The sequence below is a fragment of the Ambystoma mexicanum genome, chromosome 6p (assembly GCF_040938575.1).
Source record: "Ambystoma mexicanum isolate Mex_15411 chromosome 6p, UKY_AmexF1_1, whole genome shotgun sequence".
Taxonomy (NCBI): Eukaryota; Metazoa; Chordata; class Amphibia; order Caudata; family Ambystomatidae; genus Ambystoma; species Ambystoma mexicanum.
Genome location: NC_090935.1, coordinates 1,441,079,233 through 1,441,100,141, shown reverse-complemented (window position 1 = coordinate 1,441,100,141; position 20,909 = coordinate 1,441,079,233). Strand labels below are relative to the sequence as shown.

The window sequence follows — 20,909 nt, the reverse complement described above, 5'->3', positions numbered from 1 at the left end:
TAAAAGGCATTGCAGAAAATAGCAAGTTTCACAGATTTTGAGATGTGCACAAGACCATGCTAAATTTGATGTTCGTAATCAATTCGAAATGTGCAGATGTGAGATGGGATTAGCAGCACTCAAGAAGTGGAACAGTCAAACTGGCTCAATTTACTTACTGTGGAGGTAAAAGTGTTTTTTTTCTTCAAGCTCCTACAACACTTGTGCATAATTCTTCATGTGACAAAAATTGATGAATATCCTGTGTCCGAATCCGATAAACTACCATTCAGAGGATTTAAATTGTAATTTATTAAGAAAAAGCATGTCGGAATTCTCACACACACTGTATCAGACTTATCAACCATGTGGTTTGACATGAATGACATTTGTACACATTTACGACATAATGAACAAACATAATGAAAATACAAGTCAACAAAGTTTCTTTCCAATTGCACCTTCTTGCTCCCGCCCATGGACTCCTGTTCCTTGGTAACTTTCTATTCTGCATCAAACACAAGTTGTTTGCAACATTTTAACTTTTCATAGCTGAAAAATGAATCCTCAGATCCAGTTATGTCGTACTGGTTCCCATATTTCTGGAACCAATGACTTTAGAACAGGTTTAATTGGCTCGAAGCCATTTTCGAATGTCCACATGTAGGCCAAAGACGCATTTTTCATTTATACCAGAAAAGGTGAATCCTAAATCGAGCATGTTTGTACCAATGTTAATGTACATATAGCTCTGCTAGTTAAATCAGCCAGGCATAACCAGCAAAAAGTAATTGTCTGAAAGCCACCACCAGAAAGGGCACTGCTTTAAATTACAACAATATGGCGCTTTGCAATGCCCTGTGTTAGCGGTCTTTATTTATCGTTGTACCAGCAGCAGTTGTTACAATCCATTTCAAGTGAAGAGAATTAGGAGCACAATTAACTTGAATGGAATTGTCGCTTTTTTTTATCCCCACCTTCCGCTAGCCCTGGGGTCTGCAACAACTGGCCCGCCATATGCTCTGGACTACAACTCCCATAAGTCCGGCCACCACAGTCAATACTGATGAATCATGTGAGTCGTAGTTCAAAACATTTTAAGAGCCACAAGTTCTTTTCTGTCACTGAGAAGAGCCGTATATTACCTGCGGAGAAAAAATATTCATAGGGGAAAAATAAAAACCCGAAGAAAGAGCAAGCACATTTGAAAGGGAATGTAAGTACACACAACTTTCTACATTGTTACCAGAAATAATCCCAGTCTCCTTGAAGTAAACATTTGAAACGACAGCAGTCATTTTATTCCAGGGCAGAAGATAAATACTGTAGTCATTATTACCAGCACGAAACCATTTCATGCTTTTAAAATTGCTGTTATCAACGTTGTAAATAACCATGCAGCGTCAGGAGTTCTTCAGATTGACAGAGTTAGTTAAAATAGAATATTCACTTCAAAAATATATTAGTTCTGTACAGTGGGCAAGGAGGTGTTGACACAATATTTCAGTACAATTGCAATTTTACAGTACTGAAATAACCTAAATACAGAGCACTGCAAGTCTTGTCTTTCCCATTAACCTCTGCAAACGCACAAAAACCTTTTCAATATATCTTTTCAAAGTGAGGTGCCTCACCAACCTCGCTCTGAGTTTACACAAATTCCAGATTTGACTCGATGCATCACTATGACAGGAGAGCCAACAGCTAATGTCCTTGGGCTTAGAACTCGAGTCCTACAGAAGCAGTTCAGGGACCCAGCAATTATACACTTCGCAGTCAATTGCGTCAGCCACTGTGTGTGCTAGAAAACCTGTAAACAAATACCAGAAAGTGCTAGGTAACTTTTCGTTACAACTATTGTCTTGCATTAAATGGCCAGAAAGAAACCCCCAAGGAGAAGGCCATTTATCGTTTGGGAATGGTCGTGTCACAAGATAAATAAATCTTACTTCTAAGCCCACCAACCCAACCACATCAGCCTGCACTCACTCCACCATAAACAAGGTAGCCAAAAAGAGACAACTGCAATGTGTCCCTTTCAAAATCCAGGGAATAACTGTGCGCGGTTATGTAGCTGACAGAAAGTGCTAAATCCAACAGTGTGTTGTAGTATTTGCAACATCCTCCACAAAGTAATTAAAAGTTACGAGCAATGAGAATCTCTAGTACGTTTAAGAGGAGGCTGCACAAAATGTTCTGCAAGGAAAATATTAAGGTCCTTTGAGGAAAGCGAGGGCAACTGAATTCTTCTGACCTGCACATTATATAGTCACGCATCTTCAAATGATAAAAAAAATGTCAGCAACGTTCACATTAAGACATGTTTTTCTGAACAGCTGATGGCATAAGGGAAAGAGACGAAACGTAAAACAGCACTTTACTCGTGCAGTCAGTGTAAAACGGGATATGCCACTCCATCAGAGAAGATCCAGCCTAAAGCTTCAATTTCGCAACGTAAACGGTTGCTCAGGATTTTCTTGGCGTGACCTCAGTGTAGTCCTTCAATACTCCAGCCAGATGGTCATTGTGAGTCTTAAACTTCCGGTTCTTCGAACCAGGCTTCTTCCTCTTTGGCACGGCCATCTAGAAGAAATACAGAACACAAGGCTTAAGTCATTTTTCAATTTCGATTTTCGAGGATTGGCCTATTTAAAACGAAGGCATGTTTCACTACAGATAGCACTGTAGGCCAATATAAATAAAAGAGGCTTTAAGTTTTGGCATCCTTTGGCGAAGACGCTATGGATGTTGAAATAATTTACTGTCTGATTGGGAGAATAAAAATACACTTAGGTTTTTGTCTTTCCACAACTTACTAAAACAATAGGTTTAGTTCTTCAGTGTTGCTTTCTACAAAGATGGATGTGTAGTCTTTCCTCACCTTTAAGTCTATCATGCAGCGTGGAATTATATTTTTAGACACTTATTCCGGGCTTTGTACCCCCATAGATCACAAATAAGTGACTATAGGACCTGATCTCTGAAGTACTTGCTAGGTAGAATTATAACGCAGTGCTCTCATCTAGAGTGTGGAGAGATCCTTCTGCAACAGTCTCTGGATTCAGGAAGCACACACGGTGATATCCTCATTCATTCATCGTTTATTTCAGTGTAAACATCCGTATAACGGAAACTATGTAGATCATCAATACAGAACCATAAAAGGTAGCCAACAATATGCAAAAAGAAAATGTTTATCGGTCTAGGTGAGCAACAGTAAAAGCATCACCCATTTGGTTACCATATGGATCTCTGTCCCTGATCTCCAGTCTTGTGAAAATCTTGTTCTGAAAACCAACCAGTCCGAAAATGTACTGCGAGTTCATTGTCGAAAGACCAGGAGTGTGCATGTGCTACAGGTGGACCCAATGAGGCCGAACAGGGCAAAATGGTGGGGGGCAGGAGGGTGAACAGAGGGGAGCAGAGTATATGTCTATTCTCGTAAGAAGGGGCGTCCCAGGGTTTGGGTTTACTGGGCACATGGTAGTGCTGCTAGAGGGCAGAGAAAGTGGCTGGTGTTGACTGATATTGAAGAATGGAATGACGAGTCTGGTCAGGGATTGAGGGCAAGGGCAAGAGGTTTTGTGGGAGTCCCCTAAGTAAACCAGAAAGAGACATGGGATGGGGGGAAAGATGTGAGATGTACAGAAGAACATGAAGACTGATCTATTTTGCAACTAATTTTGGGCATGAGTTCCCACAAGCAGGGCACTGCAAAATGGACTATTGCAGAGGCCCCGTAGGACCCCAACCTCTGCCATATTTACTTCCTGTACATTCTTTCTAGTGACCACCCTGGCACCACTGAGATGTCTCCTACATGCAACAGCATGACTCAAAGGACTCTACAAAGTCGACCACATCAGTCAGACCCTTTACGAACTGCACTGGCTCCTGCCACAAGCATGTATCACTTTCAAATCTTGCTACATCATCTACAAGATACTCACCCTCAAGTCCCCAAGCTACCTTGCAGAGAATCTCAGCATCCCCGGACGCCTACAAACCACCAGAAGCCAGGGCATGTGCTGACTTAAGCTCTGCAGGAAGGAAGAAAATAACCAGAAGACAGGCCTTCTCTGTCCAAACCCAAGACTCTGGCGCCTTCTCCCCGTCAACACCTGACTTGTCTCTTCACTTCCCCATTTCAAAAGTGTAATAAGTGGTGGTGAAGGTGGTGCCTGGCCCTTTACACCATCCCCCTTCGTGTTTTGTGAGCCTTCTTAAGGACTTCACCCGGTGAAAGCGAAGCAAAAGTGTTAAAAGTGTTTGGTGGTGTTTGGCTGAGGTTGGGCCGGGGCCCCCACAGCCTGCTACAGAGTCTGCCTTCTGGGATCTGTGGATGTGGTCCCTCCCGCCCCCAAGCCCCCTGGCCCTGCACATTCACCTCCTCACGCTACCTGCTGTTGGGGGGAAGACGCTGCGATTTTGCTGGCCGTTTTTGACTGCTCTCCACATTGCAGCTAGACGTGCTAAAACTAGCTGCCACAGCAGCCTGTTTGTGCCTTCTGCACGGTTTCCGTGTAGATGCGTCATGGATCGAGCAGTGCGCTGCGGCGTCTGCGAGTGCGGGGGCTTGACTTCGACACTGATTTTACTTGGTGAACGCCTACAGCTTATTCGTTGCCCTGCTCGCATCGGCCCTCGCCTGGACAAACTGGCGTGTCAAGTCACGATATACTAAGAATCTATTGTAATCTTTTGTTTGATCATGGCACTGCAGAAGAAATATAGTCTGCGCAGCGCAATGAGAAAACTGGCAAACGTACACAGAGTCCTGCCAAATCCCAGACAGGGCTAATCGCATGTCTCATTCCAAGAGAGGCAAGATAGAAAAAACGGACAGGATTTCTACAAGGCAACAACAAATTATGGGTTTTTGGAAGCTGCCCTCAGCAGCAAATCAAGCCTTATTGCAGGCTACCCCTGATACTGCACCCCCCCACCCCTGCTCATGTCCCTGACACTATCCCTGAGCAATCTATTCCCGGGGATTTCTTGGTCAACTCTGAAAATAGCGTTTTGCACAGCTGCACCTCGATGGACAATAATGGCTCATTAATTAATTCACGTAAGAATTTAAAAATACATTCTTTGGTTCTGGACATGGGCTGTAACAAAAGTGTGAACACACAAAGCTGCTAATCCCTCAGCAAGCCCTACTAGTATCCGCTTCCGGACTCACCTGTACTAATCTGATGACCCATGTGCCGACCAACACCACGGGCACTTCTCAAATAATTACGGCTGTTTATTCTGGTGCATTAAACATCACTTGAGCTCCTGCTGCCACCTGTACCCAACTCCCTTCACGCCAACCTTATGTTTCCTATAGTGTGCAGAAAGTGCCAAATATGAATTTCTTTGCAGGCAAAGTTCTAAAATTGGAAGACATTTCTCCTAGGAGTGACAGTCTCTTCCTCAATCGCTCTACTCTTGTCTACGCTTTCGCCTCCTTACTTCCAACAGCGCAACTGAGTATAGGCCGTCCTGCCCTGACCCTACAACATATGGAACCAGCCCACGGGTCATTTACAATCATGGACGAGAGAGGGGATGCTGATTTTAACCTAGACCATCCAGGTGTTGGCATTGGGGGCGGGTTTGGGAATGACCCCCAAATTATTAACCGCAACTGATCACAACTTTGACTCCCTCAGTTGGATGTGCTGGAATACTCGAGGGTTTAGATTGTTTCTAGCACACCCCTTGGGGCTTCAACACATTAATTCGAGCAATGGCTTCATGCTGCAAGAGACTTGGTCTATGGAGGCCTTTAAAATTGATGGTTTTAACATCTTGTGTTCTTATGTAATTTGAGGAGATAAGGGTCGCCCACGTGGTGGGTTGGCCATTGGTGCAGAGGTCATATATTCTGTATCGCCATTTAGTGCAAAAATCACTTCACCATTTGGTATGGCTGCAATTCTCCAGGAATGCACCACAAAGACCTTAATTATTAAAATCTACAATCCTCCTGGAGGAACAGACATAGTTGAGATTATATTTAACATCGAGGACATTCTTGTGAAATGGTATGACCTTTATCCCAATGGTAAAATTGTTGTTGCAAGGGATCTTAATTCTCCCAAACAGATATCAACTATACCTGACCCTGTGGACGAAATTGGGAGCCAGTGCGGCAAGGGAAATGATTTCACATCCATTATTGGTTCTGATTGGTTCCAGCTGTTTGAAGCCCCCGATCTGATCGGTCTAAACACCAAATCTGTTGATAAAGTGTCACCTATGCATACTTGGACCAACAGTACTCGCTTTTTCATGCATTGATTATATCTTTGTGGATAGGGCTACCTGGGAACGCAGCAGTTACCCATCTGCAACATTCAATCGTCTCAGTGATCATGCTATTCTACGCTGGTCCCTAATGCTGACAACCTCTAGACCCTCTACATATATGAATACACGTGCTACTGTTAATGTGAAAGGAAACCGTGTTGCTTGGAGTGAAAAAGATCTGTCTAGGGTTAGTGATTTTGTTCATCTTAAATGTAATCTATCTGAATGGTTGTCTAGACAAAGTAGTGATGTTTCTCACGTTATGCCTATGCGGACTCATTTGCTGAACTTGAATCATCGAATGCCTGCCTTTCGATCAACCATGTTAACAACTTTGATATCGTCATCCATTATGCTAAGAAAGCTCATCGTAAGCAATGTGCTACTATTAAGAGAGCCAACACATTTACTGTGCATGAGAAAAAAAGCCCTTCTCGCCCATCTCTCCACTAAGTATAAGAATTGGCTGCACAATCATAACTTCTCTATGATTAGTGCTGATTAGGAGTTTATCCCAAGATTACTAAGGAGTAATGACAATCGAAGGTTTTGGGCTATGGCTAGAACATTCATCAATGGCGAGCACCAATTGGAACTCGATCCTGTTAACACTCTGACAATCCCAATGTCGTGGAGAAAGTACTGCCATATATCGCCACCACTGATTTCGATTCTGGCTTCAGTGCGGATGAAATTTAAATGATTATTCAATCACTTAATAGCTCCCGAGCACCAGGTCCGGATATGTTGGCAAATGTTGTGTACAAGAATAATATTGCCTTTTGGTCCTTCATACTAGAACAATTGTTTGCTAGGATCCTGGAATCAAGATGGATCCCTTTGATTTGGAGGAAATCCATACTCATACCTCTTCAAGCCGGGTGACAGTGCCAATCCTTATGACTACAGGCTATTAGCTATGCTGGATATTAGCTCAAAGATTTTTTCTACCATTCTACCAAAACTGGGCTTGGTCATGCAGTCTACTATCTCCATTTCAAATGGGGTTTCTTAAAGGATACAGCACGCTACACAATTTAAGTGCACTCCATTTCATCATCTAACCTTATTAGGGTACCACAGTTGGCAACATGTACATCTGTTTTGTGGACTTCACAAAAGCATTCAACACCATATCCCGCCGCCTACCTTGGTAGAAATTGGAAAAATGGGGTGTAGACCCCATCCATTTTATATTTCCTGACCTCATTATGCTCAATCACCTCAGTTGTGGTGCGTGTTAACCAACTAGGTGAGCTTACAGATGAAACAGTGACCAACACTGGGCTTAAACAAGGATGCGCTTTAGCCCCATTGCTTTATAACCCATATGTCGCGGATAAGATATTGCTTGACAGAACCCAAATAGGCATGCAGCAGTAACTGGATCCATTAGCCGCTTATTCAGAGGCTAACCTGCTCAGAATTAACACCTCAAAAACAAAAATTATGATGTTTGGACAGAAATCAAGAAAGCAGAAATTAAGCTGATTCCTAAATGGATCCCTTTTCAGATTGTTGATAACTATATCTATCTGGGGGTCCCGATTTTTAATACACCTGCGCATAGATTTTATAGCGATTTTGTACAAGATAAAATATTGAAAAAATGGTTTCTACTGAAATGCTTTATTCGCAGGAGAGGTGGCCACAATATTGAGGGGCTACTGTCAGTATATCACACAAGCATTCTACCAGGTTGTAGATGGCCTAGCAGCATTACCTGAGCCAATGATGAGGTGGATGGACAAACTTGAGGGTAAATTATTGTGATCTATCCTTGGAGTTCCCTCCTCTGTTCCCTCCATTCGCTCTTTATGGCTTGATAAGCGCTGTAAGCTTTTCCTTGCTATTAGTGGGTCTCCCACCTCTGCGAACAACCTACTAGCTATTAGGCCATAACATATTCACAGGTTTGCACTAATACTTTTATAACACAGCCCTTTTCTTAACATTCATTTAGTCCTAGAGGAATTAGTTTTAATGCCTAATTTATCCAATATTTTAAAGAAGAAAACCAGTGATTTTTATTTTATGTCTAATATTTCCTATTTAAGTAATAAGGCAAATTATGCAACCTTTAGCACGCAGGGATTCCGTCGCAATCAACTCCATACTTACTTACCAAAAATGTGCTCCCATTATATTCCAAGATTTATCGAATATCTGCATTTTAATATTCTCCCGTCCAGAGTACATACTGGCCGCTGGATAAAATTAGCACACAAAGATAGGACTTGCCGCCTTTGGTGGTTGTGGTTCAGAGCTTGAATCGGCTCACTATCTGCTCACATCATGCCCCTTCTTAAGACCCTGCCACATGAACTATAGCAGGCTTGTTAGTGATAGTAGCTCCATTGAAGGTGATACATTTTGAAGCGTGATCTATGGGGCTGAATCCAATGTATATACAAAAACAAGGGGGGGTTCTTGGAGTTTCTCTATTACCGGCCTATATCCCGGGTTAGAGCCTCAACCAGAGTCTTTAGCTCACCATCCCTTCACAGAAGATACATTTCCATTACATGTCAGTCAAGGGCAGTCCAGCACCGAAATGACTGGCATTTCTCTTCTGAACAAGAGTACCAACAGCAACCCCAGACATGTGTTTCGGCCTGGTTGGGTCTCGTCAGTGAGGTGGAGCTGTGCCTCTATAAGAACAGTGAGCAAGGATTCCACGTCATTGCTGTCTTTACTTCCTCCTCTTGACTGGCGGTTTATATTTCTTGACAATTTTCCTCTTCATCTACTCACCACCCATTTTCCTGCACTTCACTTCTCTTCTCTTTATGGCCACCTTTCAACGGGCCCAGTTTCCCTCACACAGACTCATAATGCTGGTTCTTTTCTAGACTATGTTTTGAATTCTACGGTTTCCTCTTTATCTGCTTTTTCCTTTTCTTACGGATGACCATTTCTTCCTTTTTGTTTTAAGTCCCCATACTTCCCTTTGCTGGTCCTTCCACTTTTATTCTGCTGGGAATGTGAGTAACTTTGACACCTCTTCATTGGCCACCATTGTCTGCCATGCTCTGCACACTATTCTCTGCACACCACTACATTCTCTGCACACTCTTGCACATTTTTTCTTTCTTCTGCTTGACTCTTCTTCCATACTCTTGTCTTCTATCTATGCATCCTCTATGGATGCTCACTATTTTCTTTTGCCCTTTGCATAAGCCTGCCCAACCATGGATGCATGGATGGATGTCGTTCTCCCCACAAACCCTCAATACCCTCTCTAGGCTTCCTGCAATTCTCTTTGAAAACAAGAATGCTGTTGGCATAAATCTTGTTCTCTAAAAGATCTTGCAGCTTTCTCTTTTTTCCAATCGTATGTTTGCAATCTATTCCTTTCTGATAAACAGTACTATTAATAGTATTACCCCTTTCTCTCCCCATGCTTCCAGACTTAATCAGCTCGCCTGTTGTGCTTTTTACCCAACCTTGAGAATTCTGGCTTTTTCTTCCCATTGCTTCCCATCATGCTGTTGCTTCTTTCCTCCTTTTCCCCTGCCCAAGAGGTTTCACTGCAGGTTCTACTTCAACATGACTGATCCAGTGCTGGCTTCTCATGATTCTTTGCCTGGTAAGCTTATTCTTTCAATGATTCTCCTCATCAGATTCATCTGCTATTTAAGTCCTTGCTCTACTTTTGTGTATTTCATAAAGCATACAACTATGTAGCTTCTTCTTATAAAACCTACTCTAGATCCCTCTCTCCCCTCTAGTCCCCATATCGCCTCTTCCTTTCCCCTTATAAACTCTTGAAAGGGGTTGTCACAGCTCAACTCCCTCTTCACAGTGATTCAAACTCCCTACTTCTGGTGACTCTCCCACTAGGCAAACTGTTTTTCACATCACACATTTATCTAACTTCTATCACAACTTCAAGCTGTCCTCTTTTCTTGTTCTGTTGGCTATATCCACAGCATCTGATACAGTAGATTGCGATTCTTTGTACAGCTTCTTTTGAATATTTCCGCTACTGCCCTTTCTAGAATATTTCTTCCAATATTTCTAATCGTTATTAATGGAGGTTCGCTGTTTTAGTTGTCCCTTATGCTTTGGTGTTCCCCAAGGTACTGTCCTTGGGCCTTTCATTCACTCTCTATACTAGTCCATTTTCCATGTGTTCAGTCTGGATTGTCACTTCTATTCTAACGATTCACGGCCTTTAGTTTCGTTTTCTTACCAACTTCACTCTTCCATGTCTGATTATTTGCCTAGTATGAAGTCCTGGATGGATCCCATTCTCCACATCTCAACTCATGGCTGTCCCCATCTCATTATCTTCCCAACTCTTTCTTGCTAGTCATCTGCTCATGATTTTTTTCCCGCATTTCTTCTACTGCTCATTCCGGCTGTGATACAATTTCATATAATATCTGCAAGATGTCGTTTTCTCACCTAATAAGATTATTTATTAAATCTATTTCCAGCTTTTTCCACTGCAAAATTGATTTTCAGTTTTGCCATTCATAGTGTTGTCACACATCCCCGATACCACCTCTCGCTCACTTTTAGCCGCTCTTGGTGGCTTTTCCTTTATTGTCCATTTTAAGTTTTGCTTTCTTTGCATCATTTTGAAATGTACTTATCTCTTCCCTCTCTTTTATCTATTCTTCCGATTTCCCATGCTTTTCAATTCTATTAGCTGTTCCCCTCCATACTTGTTCCTGTTCCATTTCTCTTCATGCTTCTTAACCTTGGAATGCTATTCATTTTTCGCTTTGCCTCTACTCTTGCTTTGCCAATTCTTCTCTGAAAACTCTCCAAACTCTTCCTAAAACTTGTAAGATTGCTACTTTATGTTGATTACATTCCATCTGCCCAATAACTTGCATTCTATTATTTTAACTTATGCAAAGCATTTTAGTTTACTGCTTTTCTACTCGGTCCTATAACTATGGGCCCCGGGGCATTATCTGACTCGGCAATGCCCCCAAAGCCGCACAAGCCCCACAAGAGCGGGGTACTAATAGCATCCCTTTTCTGTTCTGAAATGCTACATATCGGAACAGAAATAAATAAAATGTAAAACAAATGGCCACCGGGTAAAGGAAAACAGAGTGCGTTTTCCCTTTCCATGGCGGCCATCAGGAGCGGACGCTCTGGGGACAGAAGTGTTCCCAGCGCGCTTGCTCCCGAAAATGGAGAAAAAAGAAGGTAGGTGGGTTTGGGAGGGCGGGGAGGGGATTGTTTGCAGGGGAGGGGGAGGAAGAAAGAAAACACTTACCTGAATCCCCACCGGGGGGGGCGGGGGGGGTGATAGCCCAGTTTCAAGCCTCCTCATTGGCTGAGGAGATGCCACCCCCTCAGCCACCTGCCGGGGATAACTATTCGAGTAATTCTGCGTGGGGTATAGACTGGGCGAGAGCCAATCAGATTGCGTCTAGCAACGGATTGTCTCTCGCCGGGTACTAATTAAATTTATAAACAAACATATGAGGCAAGTGTCATTCATCAAGACATTTTCATAAATGTTTAAATAACGATAGTGTCATGGCACAGCTGTATCAAAACTATTTGTGATCTAGAAAAGGTCACTTAGGAGTGCTCAGAAGGGGCGGGTGGGAGACAAGGCAGGACTTCTACCTATATTCCATTAAACTATTCTCTAGTTAGAAAACTGAAAAGATAATCCACTATGCTATTATAAGCAGTGATAATCAACAGAGGAGTATGTGTACTATAAACCCTTAAAGTAAAAATCATTAATAAGTTAAGCAGTCAATTAACTCCGTTCATCAGAAATCGAAATACTCCAGCTCCTTGGGCCTCATGGCAAAATAGACAGCAACATCTTGCTACTGTCTCTACCTTGTGCTTAATAAAATGAAAGTAGATGTAGAGGTTGCTTAGTTATGCTTCTCTCATTCCGAGATATTGCATGAGGAGTGATCCTAGGGCTCCCCAACAATAGGAGTTTGTAATAAACGTAATCCAGAAATGTTATAGCATAAGGGGGAGCACTGGCTTTGCATACTATCCAGTGCTCATGAAACATCCATGTCTGGAATGAAGACACTAGTAAGGAATGCTGGCTTGCAATATTTCAATCCCTTCCTGACTAGACATAAAATAAAGGATTTGCTTTGTGCCCCCACTTATATTGGGAAACAGAAAATGCATTGCAGTTAACATTTCTGCTAGTCAATTTGGACAAAAACAATCATGGAAATCTAATCCAGACAACCTTTTACAGTGGTAACAGGTTAGTGGTTGAATTGCCAACTAGTTAAAAGAATACCCAATTTGATTACTATAAATGTTATGCTTTTCCAAACTTATGGATACATCTAAAGCCTACTAAAGTCTTCTTTAGGGATGGCAAGTGAAAAATGAGCTGCCTCCTTGGTACTTTAGGTACTTAGACATATGTTCTACAGGAATCAAACTTCATAACAGTCTTGGCTAGATTCAAAATCAACCTTACAACCATGCCAATATTTACATATTAAGGGTTAATGCCTTTATTGAAGTACCAGTGACAAACCTTTCACCATGGAGCGCCTGGAGATCATGAAAATGTCATTGGTGCGCGGTATAAATCACGACTATTAGCTAGTGTACTAAGATCTGGTAGGAACCTACATTCTAGGAACCTACATTGCTAGTAGATTTTCTGGTGGTAGATCCAGCTTTACAGAAGTTAAGCCCTGATTGATAGGGATTCTAATTTCATAGGCTGGCATTAAATATTAAGAAATAATGCTGCCCTTTGTGCTAGAAGACCCTTTTGCAGAGGGTCCCACACAGAGTTCCAAAATGTCACAGTACCAAAACCTGCTGGGCGAGGACAGAGCTGCAAACATTTGTCAATGTATACTGCTTTTTCTTTTGTAATTAAAATGTAAAATGAAGAGGAAAAGGTTGTAAAGGCCTGACCAGCCCAAGAATTCCGAATTGAACCCCCCAGGGAGTCTGCACACTCCTCCTATGAAGCATAACAAGGACACTTCTTGGGAATCGTACGGCGGGGGGCTGCAGGGGCTCTCCCCCGCATATATATGTGGTGTAAAGGGTTAAAAAAAGTCGGCATTTTCGGCCGTCGCAATAATCACATAGATCCCACTTCTTGCTGTGCTGAGTTACAAACAAGCCCAGCAGTGTTAATACTCATTGCTTGAAGATTTGGTTGACAATGGTTGTAGACTTATTCATGTGGAGCTCGAGACAGTGTTCAACAACCACAACAATGAGATGCTCCACTGGTTCAGACACAGTAGGAACATTTGGTTTTCTATGGCACAGTACAACAGCACATGGGCCCATTTATGCAGCTACAGAGTTCTTATTCCTTCTGCTTATTGAGGTTGAACGAGACTCGAATAGAAGGCAGAAAGGTCAAGAATATGGTTTTGAGATGCAAAACATTAATCTTATATACCTGATCCTGAGGACCCCATATGGTAGTTATGTACCATACCCATGGTCGCCCTCCCACCCCAACAATCAGGAATGTTATGTTAAACGATAGTTTAAGAACTAAATTGCTGCCACTAAAGTGTGCTCTCCAGGCCCTGATAGAACTGTTGCAACACTGAATAATATCTGCGATTGTTCCTTTAACTTCTGGTTTACAAGTGTTTTCATTTCTCTTTGAACAATACAGTGGCCCCCCTGTGCTCCTAAGAGACAATGGGAGACCGTTCAACAATCAGACTGCCTATAAGGAGAAGGCATGTGCTCACATACTATGCCTTTAAATCTTGGGATCAGATTGGAATATGACAATGCAATCGTAGCTTGGTTTGGCTTGAAAAAAAAAGGACTCCACCTCAAAGTTCTATTGTTTCCCCACCACTGGATAGCTGGAAGTCTTGTGGAAGGTCTACAGTGGTTTCACCTCCACAATTTTTAAAGAAGACCTTTTGGTCGTGGCAATTGCATCACCACAATACAGATTATAGGACGGCGGTCAATGCCCTATAGTTACGGTGAAACATGTGTACATAGACTTTACCAAAAATTCTATTGCATGACTTGCTGGACGGATTTGGAAATGTTCTCAAAAAAGGTTTGTCCCGGGTCCTCTCAAATTCAACATTTTGGGAAATGTGTTAAAATAATTTCCGGCCTGCTCTCATTCATTTTTGCATAGAGATAAAGTGCAATTTGTGAACAGCCATAGGCGTAAACACTGTCACACGGATTTGGACCAAACAAACAACTTGGGCCCAAAGCGTTGACTTAATTTCCTTGATTGGTTTGGGGTAAATCCAGCCAGTAGGTTTTAAAATATTTGAAGGGGTGCCCTCTGCTCCCAAAAACAGGTGTATATCTCTCATGGTGCTTTGTAGCAGCAATTCTGAAAAAACACAATTTGTTTTTGGGCCTCGGATTCTCCTGGAGGCCGAAAACAAAAAGGACTCGAAAGGCTATTTGGGGTAGGAAAAAGGATGCAATCGTATTAGGGTAGAGGTAGGGAGTGGGAAAGAGGACACCATTTGAAGTTGGGGTGGTCTGGGGAGCTAGTTACAGTTAAAACATTTTCTGCTGATCAGTGAAATACCAGTGGAATTCTCACGAGATTACTGCAAAACAGCCCTCAGAAAAGAATCTGTGTCACACGAAAGAAAAGTGATAGGGTGTAAAGGGAGAGTGTCGGAGAGGGGAAAAGCAATTGAGATTGGTGGGGGGAATGGACTAAGAAAAGAGCTGCAGGGGACATGGTGAGTGCCTGTGAGGACAGTTAGGGGTTCATTTTCGAGAGTCATCGGGGGAAATCTCACGAGAATCAGAAGACCATTACAATACAGCGGGAATCAGCGAAATTGGAATCGATGTCTGCTGAATTATTGTGAGAATAGAGTGATTCTTTTTTTATATCTGCATTATCACATCACAGAGGCAGGGACAATAGATCGTTGTGCCACCAGCCATGGTTAGTGAGCTACAAAGAAACCTATAGGTGCAACATGTACAGTGTCCACATTGCCTGAATCATGCTGTTCCCATCTTCATCTTGTATCCTGGCTTGCAAAATGATGTGTTACTACTGACTTCTGCAATTGTATTCACTCTCCCCTCTTGCTGCTCCACTCTTTTTGACTGCTTACTCTCTTGTTCTCTCCTCCTCTCCCTTTGCCCCCCCATCTCCTGCCCTCCTCCCCTTACTTTCTTCTATGAACTTACTCTATCAGAATTGTCCCTGGACGTGGTATGATAGCAACCTTGTCTGTCTCTTCTCCTCTCCCCTTAGTCCCCCACCCCCTGCAGCACTATCTGAAATGCTGTCAGGCCTAGTACGATAGTCGCCTGTCTGTTTCCATTTCCAGCCCACTCTCCCCCTCCCTTCCTCATCTATGTCTTAGCTCTTGCACTATCTGAAATGTCATCAGGCATAGTACGATAGTTAATTTCACATCCTTACTGTTCATGGCCTGTAGGAATGTCATTGTATATTCCCTTGTTCCCTCCCTTGCCTTGAAGCTCTTTGAAACATATTGTGTACAGGCCCTATATAGATAATCATATCATATAACAGTCAAAGGCCGTCCCCGTTGCAAAGTCACTGAGCACATATATTTTTAAACAGAAGAGTCACCATGACACTTAAGATTACATCATGGGGAACTTTGATGGGGGACGCCGAGTTAAGATGGTGTGAAGAGCCAGGAATCAGACGCGGATACAAAAGGACTCTAGTTTTGTCTATAAACGTTTATTCAAAATCAAAAGGGTTGGGGAAATGCCTTACTATCCCTATTCTAGGAGGTATTTCCCTACCTCAACCAAAAACGAAGTGGTCTGTCCATTGTCAAGATGTCCAAAGTGAAAATCTGACCTGTGTCCAAAATCCAATTCTGGCCCTCACACTTTAAAAAGTACTCTAAGCTACAAAGGATATTCTCTATGGATTGCAAGGTGCACACATGTTCCAATTTAAAGAACTCAAACGAAAAGTTCCAAGAGGACAATGTTCATAGTGCCAGGGAATGGCTCCCTTCCCCAGGTTCCTGTTACCAATATGCAAGTTTCTTGTAATCCAAGAGGATGGCTTCTCCCTCTTCGCGTATACACAATGTTGGGGGAAATAGTTCCCTTCCCCAAGTTCTTTTCTGCAAGTAAGTTCAAAACAAAAGAATCACGTTCCAAATAGTTCAAGATTCTGGGGCATGTGACTTCCTAAGGATTCTCTTATACTTTAGCACAAACGTGATTTGGCCTGGAATATTCTTCTTTCAGGACTTGTTTATGGTCTTTTATAAAAATTCTCTTCACCTTGTGTACTCTCCTGCCAGGACTTTCATATCTTGTCTCGGTAGGATATATCAGGGGCAATGTGCTCGCCTTGGAAGCAAGACGATGCAGAGCAATACAGGTTCAATCCCCGGGTCCACGCTTAGAAACCTCTGGGTATTAAGCGCGTTATAAATAACCAATTATAAATCATATCTTCATTACAATTCCCTTTTACACATGAAACAATACCAGCCCAACGTTGGCGTATCATTTCTTAAATGGTCATCCTTTCACATAAAGAGCTTTTGCCCCTCTCTCTAGTTCATTCACCTTTACTCGTTTTTTTCTATTCTGTCCCTTTAAGATGTGGGTTCACCGACCAGTTCGTGGAATAGCTTCTGGGTCTTTCAGCTTCTTCACTTTTCTCACTCATGGAATAGCTTTTAGATTTATTAGCTTCTTCAAATGTCACTTTGCTTACAGTTAACTATTTCGAAGCAGTGCACACTTTCAGGAAAACCAGTAGCCCTCGCAGCTTCCCTGGGCTTACCAGGTGCTAAAGTGTGTCTTGTGCCTCTCTGCTTCTGTTCTCGTCCGATTGTGGCACCGTCATGAGACTTGTCATCTGCTGCACCTCTGCCATGCCGGTCTTCGGTTTCTGCTCCCTTTCTATCTCAGACCGTACGTACTCTGCACTCTGGTTCCTTCTCCTGCTGGGCAGATTAACTTGGGCAGCGTCTTCTCCCCCAATGTTCCAGCCGGTGCTCGTGCAGGTAACCGCGCAGCTCAGCAGCTCTCTTTCATTGCTGTCGGCTGTATGCGTTTTAAACATCCAGGTCTGATTAAAGCGTTTCCAAAGACTAGAACGGAGCGTAGGTTTCCCGGCCTTAGTGATGTTTACTCTTCTTTGTTTCTTTCGTGTCTCAGTAGTTGATAGATGATTCTTTATGTGTTGTTGAGGAAGCTGGTTTGGGATTCTTTCAGGAGTAATCAGTACTGCTGCCTGCCTCTTCCTCATCTCAGTAATGAATGTATTGCCCTGTTTATCATGTCGAGGAGTATTAATATTGAATTCAGTACATGGATGAGTGGTGCAATAAGACTTTAAGGCCTGAGGAATGGGGGTAAAACATCCCCAAGAGGGAATGGGTGTATGTCACTTTTCCCCAATGGTGTCTTCCTTCCTCCATGAGGGTCGCCTCCCCCAGGTGGTCCTCCCTCATATAGCAGCCCCCAGGGTCAGGATCAGGTAGTTGCTGCCGTCCCCAGCCACATAGGGAGAGATTACCTCAGGGAAAGGAGTGAGGACATCATTAGATTCATCACAATGGTCATCACTTCCAACATCCACTGAATTTCAAGGGTTGTGTTGCGTTAAATCTGATCACCTTAACTTGCTCTTAACTAAAGCGTTTCAGGGAGGAAGGGAAGGGATGTGCAGGGGCAAACCAAGGTGGGAAATTAATGGGCAGGGTGGGACGAAAGGGTGTATGGCGCACCACTCCATTTTCAGAATGAAGACAACGATTATACAGCAAATATGAAATTGGCACCATCAAACAGACAACTATAAATATTGGTTAGCTGAAACCACATAGAATCGTTTTGGAAACATGATCAGGAAGGACAGTTGTTTAATCTCCCGATCGAAGTCAACAAGCAGGTGGAGAAGTGTCCCACCCAAGTATAACTTGACATGCAGACTACCTGGACACAAGACATCAGACCCAAATTTCTCTGGTAGAGGAGTTGTGGCTGGAGAAATTTGTAGCATCAGTGCACCTGTCATTTGGGACAATGAGAGAAGGCCCTGGAAACCACAGAAATCATTGATGTCGATTTGTAAATAGTTCTCAAAGTGTTCTGAAATTGGGCCTGTGATGAAATCATGCTTGAAACGCCTGTTGGCCAGGACCTGAAGAATCTGGGGGTTAGAGGAAGCTCCCTGCAATGCTAAAGTAACCCTGAAGCGGGTATATGAGGGAGGGAAGGGGTGCAGCAGAATATCTAATGCCAGTCCATCCTCTGTAAAGGAATCCCCATGCAAATGATGGCAGTACAGACACGTATCCAACTCCCTTGGAAATGTGTGTGATCAGGGGAAACAAGTACAGCAGGTCCCATTGAAGAACATGTAAACTCCCCTACTTAAAGGAAATCTGGGACGACAGAGTTGCCAAGGTGGATAAACCACAGAAAGGGCCCCTCAAGAATGAAACCCAAACTCAAAGCCCAGACTAGCCAGAAGCCCACAGGGGATTAAACCATGTGTACTAGTCCCAATGATGTGCACACAAAATGAGACTAGAAGTCCCAAATGTACATGCGATCTGATGAACACTGAAGAGAAGAGGACCTCTGAGGTCCAAGTACCTTTCCTTGGGTTAGGAGTGACAGCAAAGGTAACCTCACGATACCCCTGATTTGGGCATTCCTTACAAAAATAGCAGGAAGAAGCATAAGGAACAGAGGAAAACCCTGGACCTTCAATAAGGAAAATGAGGGTTCAATGGGGTCAGGAATGCTACCAAAACCTAAACAGTGCTGAACCCCTTAAGTTACCAACCATATAAGAAACTCTGGGAACAGCACTGAGAGAAACAATCTCTGGATAGTTCTGAAAGTGCAGAAATATGTTCAGCTTTACCAGGGCCAGGGGTCAAAGAAATCAGAGGGGAGATGCGAGGGACAGCAGAGGTGCAGCTCAAGAGGGGGTTGAGTTGGTGCTGGACCTTAAAACAATGCCTGGCTTTAAAATGATGAATAACTGCATCGAATCCTCTCTCAAACAAAGAGCCATATTGCAGCCCATAAATGCATTATTTGCACTTGTTATTCAATCCCAAAGAAACACCTAACAGTACTGGGAGCAAGGAATACCTTGACCTAAAGATTTGGAACAGTGAAATGCCTGGGAAAAAGTTCGAACAATAAGGTTACAGCCAATCATGAAACGTAGTTAAACAGTGAAACTGATCAACCAACCGAAAAGTCATTGGCAAAATTAATCCACCCCGACTTTCTTAAAAAGAGGCAGAAGCCTCCATATTCTGGTAAAGTAAGGACAGCTTTCCAATGAGCTGGTGACTATGTTGTGAGGAAAGGATGCTGGAGAAACAGGAAATGGACAAGCCAAAAGGGACACAAAAGAAGGAACCTCAGAAGCAAGAGGTAGCCAAGCAAAGAGGACCATACAAGAATACAGAAGTGGTTAAGCCAAGAGGGAGATTAGGTTGAGTTGCGAGTATGTTGCTACATCCTCGGGATTGAGCAGGAACGTGAAAAGCAAGCAGGGTGCTATGCCTCCAAGGGTCTAAACTATGCAGGGTGTTGTATACGCAAAACTAGGATTGCACTGGTGACCGAGTATTGAGGCCAGCACAATTCTAGTGGTATTTGCAAAGCTACAAACCAACTAAAAAAGTGTGCAACCTTTTATAATCCAGTTTGGGGTTGTAGGGGAGAAAAACTCGACAGCAACACCTACCTAAAACTAAAAAGAACAAACTTGGCAGGAATGGTATGCTGCAAGGCTTGCCCCATAATCAGCACATCAAAGACAATAGCAAAAGGCAAACAACTGTGATATGTACTTAGAATTACTGAGATGTACAATCCCTTACCGTGCTAATGTTCTTTCTGATGGATGGCTACTCCCACATATTTCTCATCTTTCTATATTAGTTGCTAGCACAGCTGGCATCAGAAACCTTTAGAACACCAGCAGAACCTAGTCCACCTGTAGTTTAACTCTACTACAGAAGTGATGTCACCAGCAGTACAAAAGGAGGCACACGACACCCGTGACTTCAATTCCATCCCTTTTTCCAAGTGCTCACCAGCTGCTGGAATGGTCAGGATGAAATGTTGTCTATAAATGTATATGTGTATACCATTTTATTGTGTACTCTTATCCTCTTTTCAATTAACAATATCCATCAGTGCTCTCTATTTGAGGGGATGGTGATGAGGAATTCATGTGAGTAGCCATCCAGCAGAAAAAACGTTACACCTTTAAATAATTTTGTTTTCTAATGGATGGCGTCCTTCAATGGATTTCTCATCTTCTGATCGACTCCAACAGCAGTACGGAACAGAATATTGGTGGGCTGAGATCGAGTGCTTGTTTCTAAATAAGGTAACCTTGAAAAACGCCCTTGCAAATAGGGCACCACGACTACTCAAATAGTAGTGTTTAGCTAAGGTATGGACAGAGGCCCATATTGCAGCCTGGCATATATATTGGCTGGACCCCCGTCTGAAAACTGGATGTGGCCGCCATTCCCCCTCATGGTGGGGGCTTGTAACCTTATAGGTACATCCTTATGAGTCAACTTGTAGTCCTCGGTAATGCAGAGAATGAGACATCAGGACATTGTGTGTTTGGTTACCACCAGAGCAGCTTTGGCGCCTGCAAATGTGACCAATAACTAGTTGTC

General features: G+C 43.0%; 1 protein-coding gene across 1 annotated transcript in view; it reads right to left on the bottom strand.

The window, feature by feature from the left end:
* Positions 1-267: 267 nt before the first annotated feature.
* Positions 268-20,909, bottom strand: part of GTF2E2 (general transcription factor IIE subunit 2) — a 648,065-nt gene continuing 627,423 nt past the window's right edge. Inside the window, exon 8 of the mRNA XM_069626171.1 lies at positions 268-2,562. Within this exon, the coding sequence (XP_069482272.1) occupies positions 2,446-2,562 (117 nt within the window). The 3' untranslated portion in view covers positions 268-2,445. The remainder of the gene's footprint in view (positions 2,563-20,909) is intronic.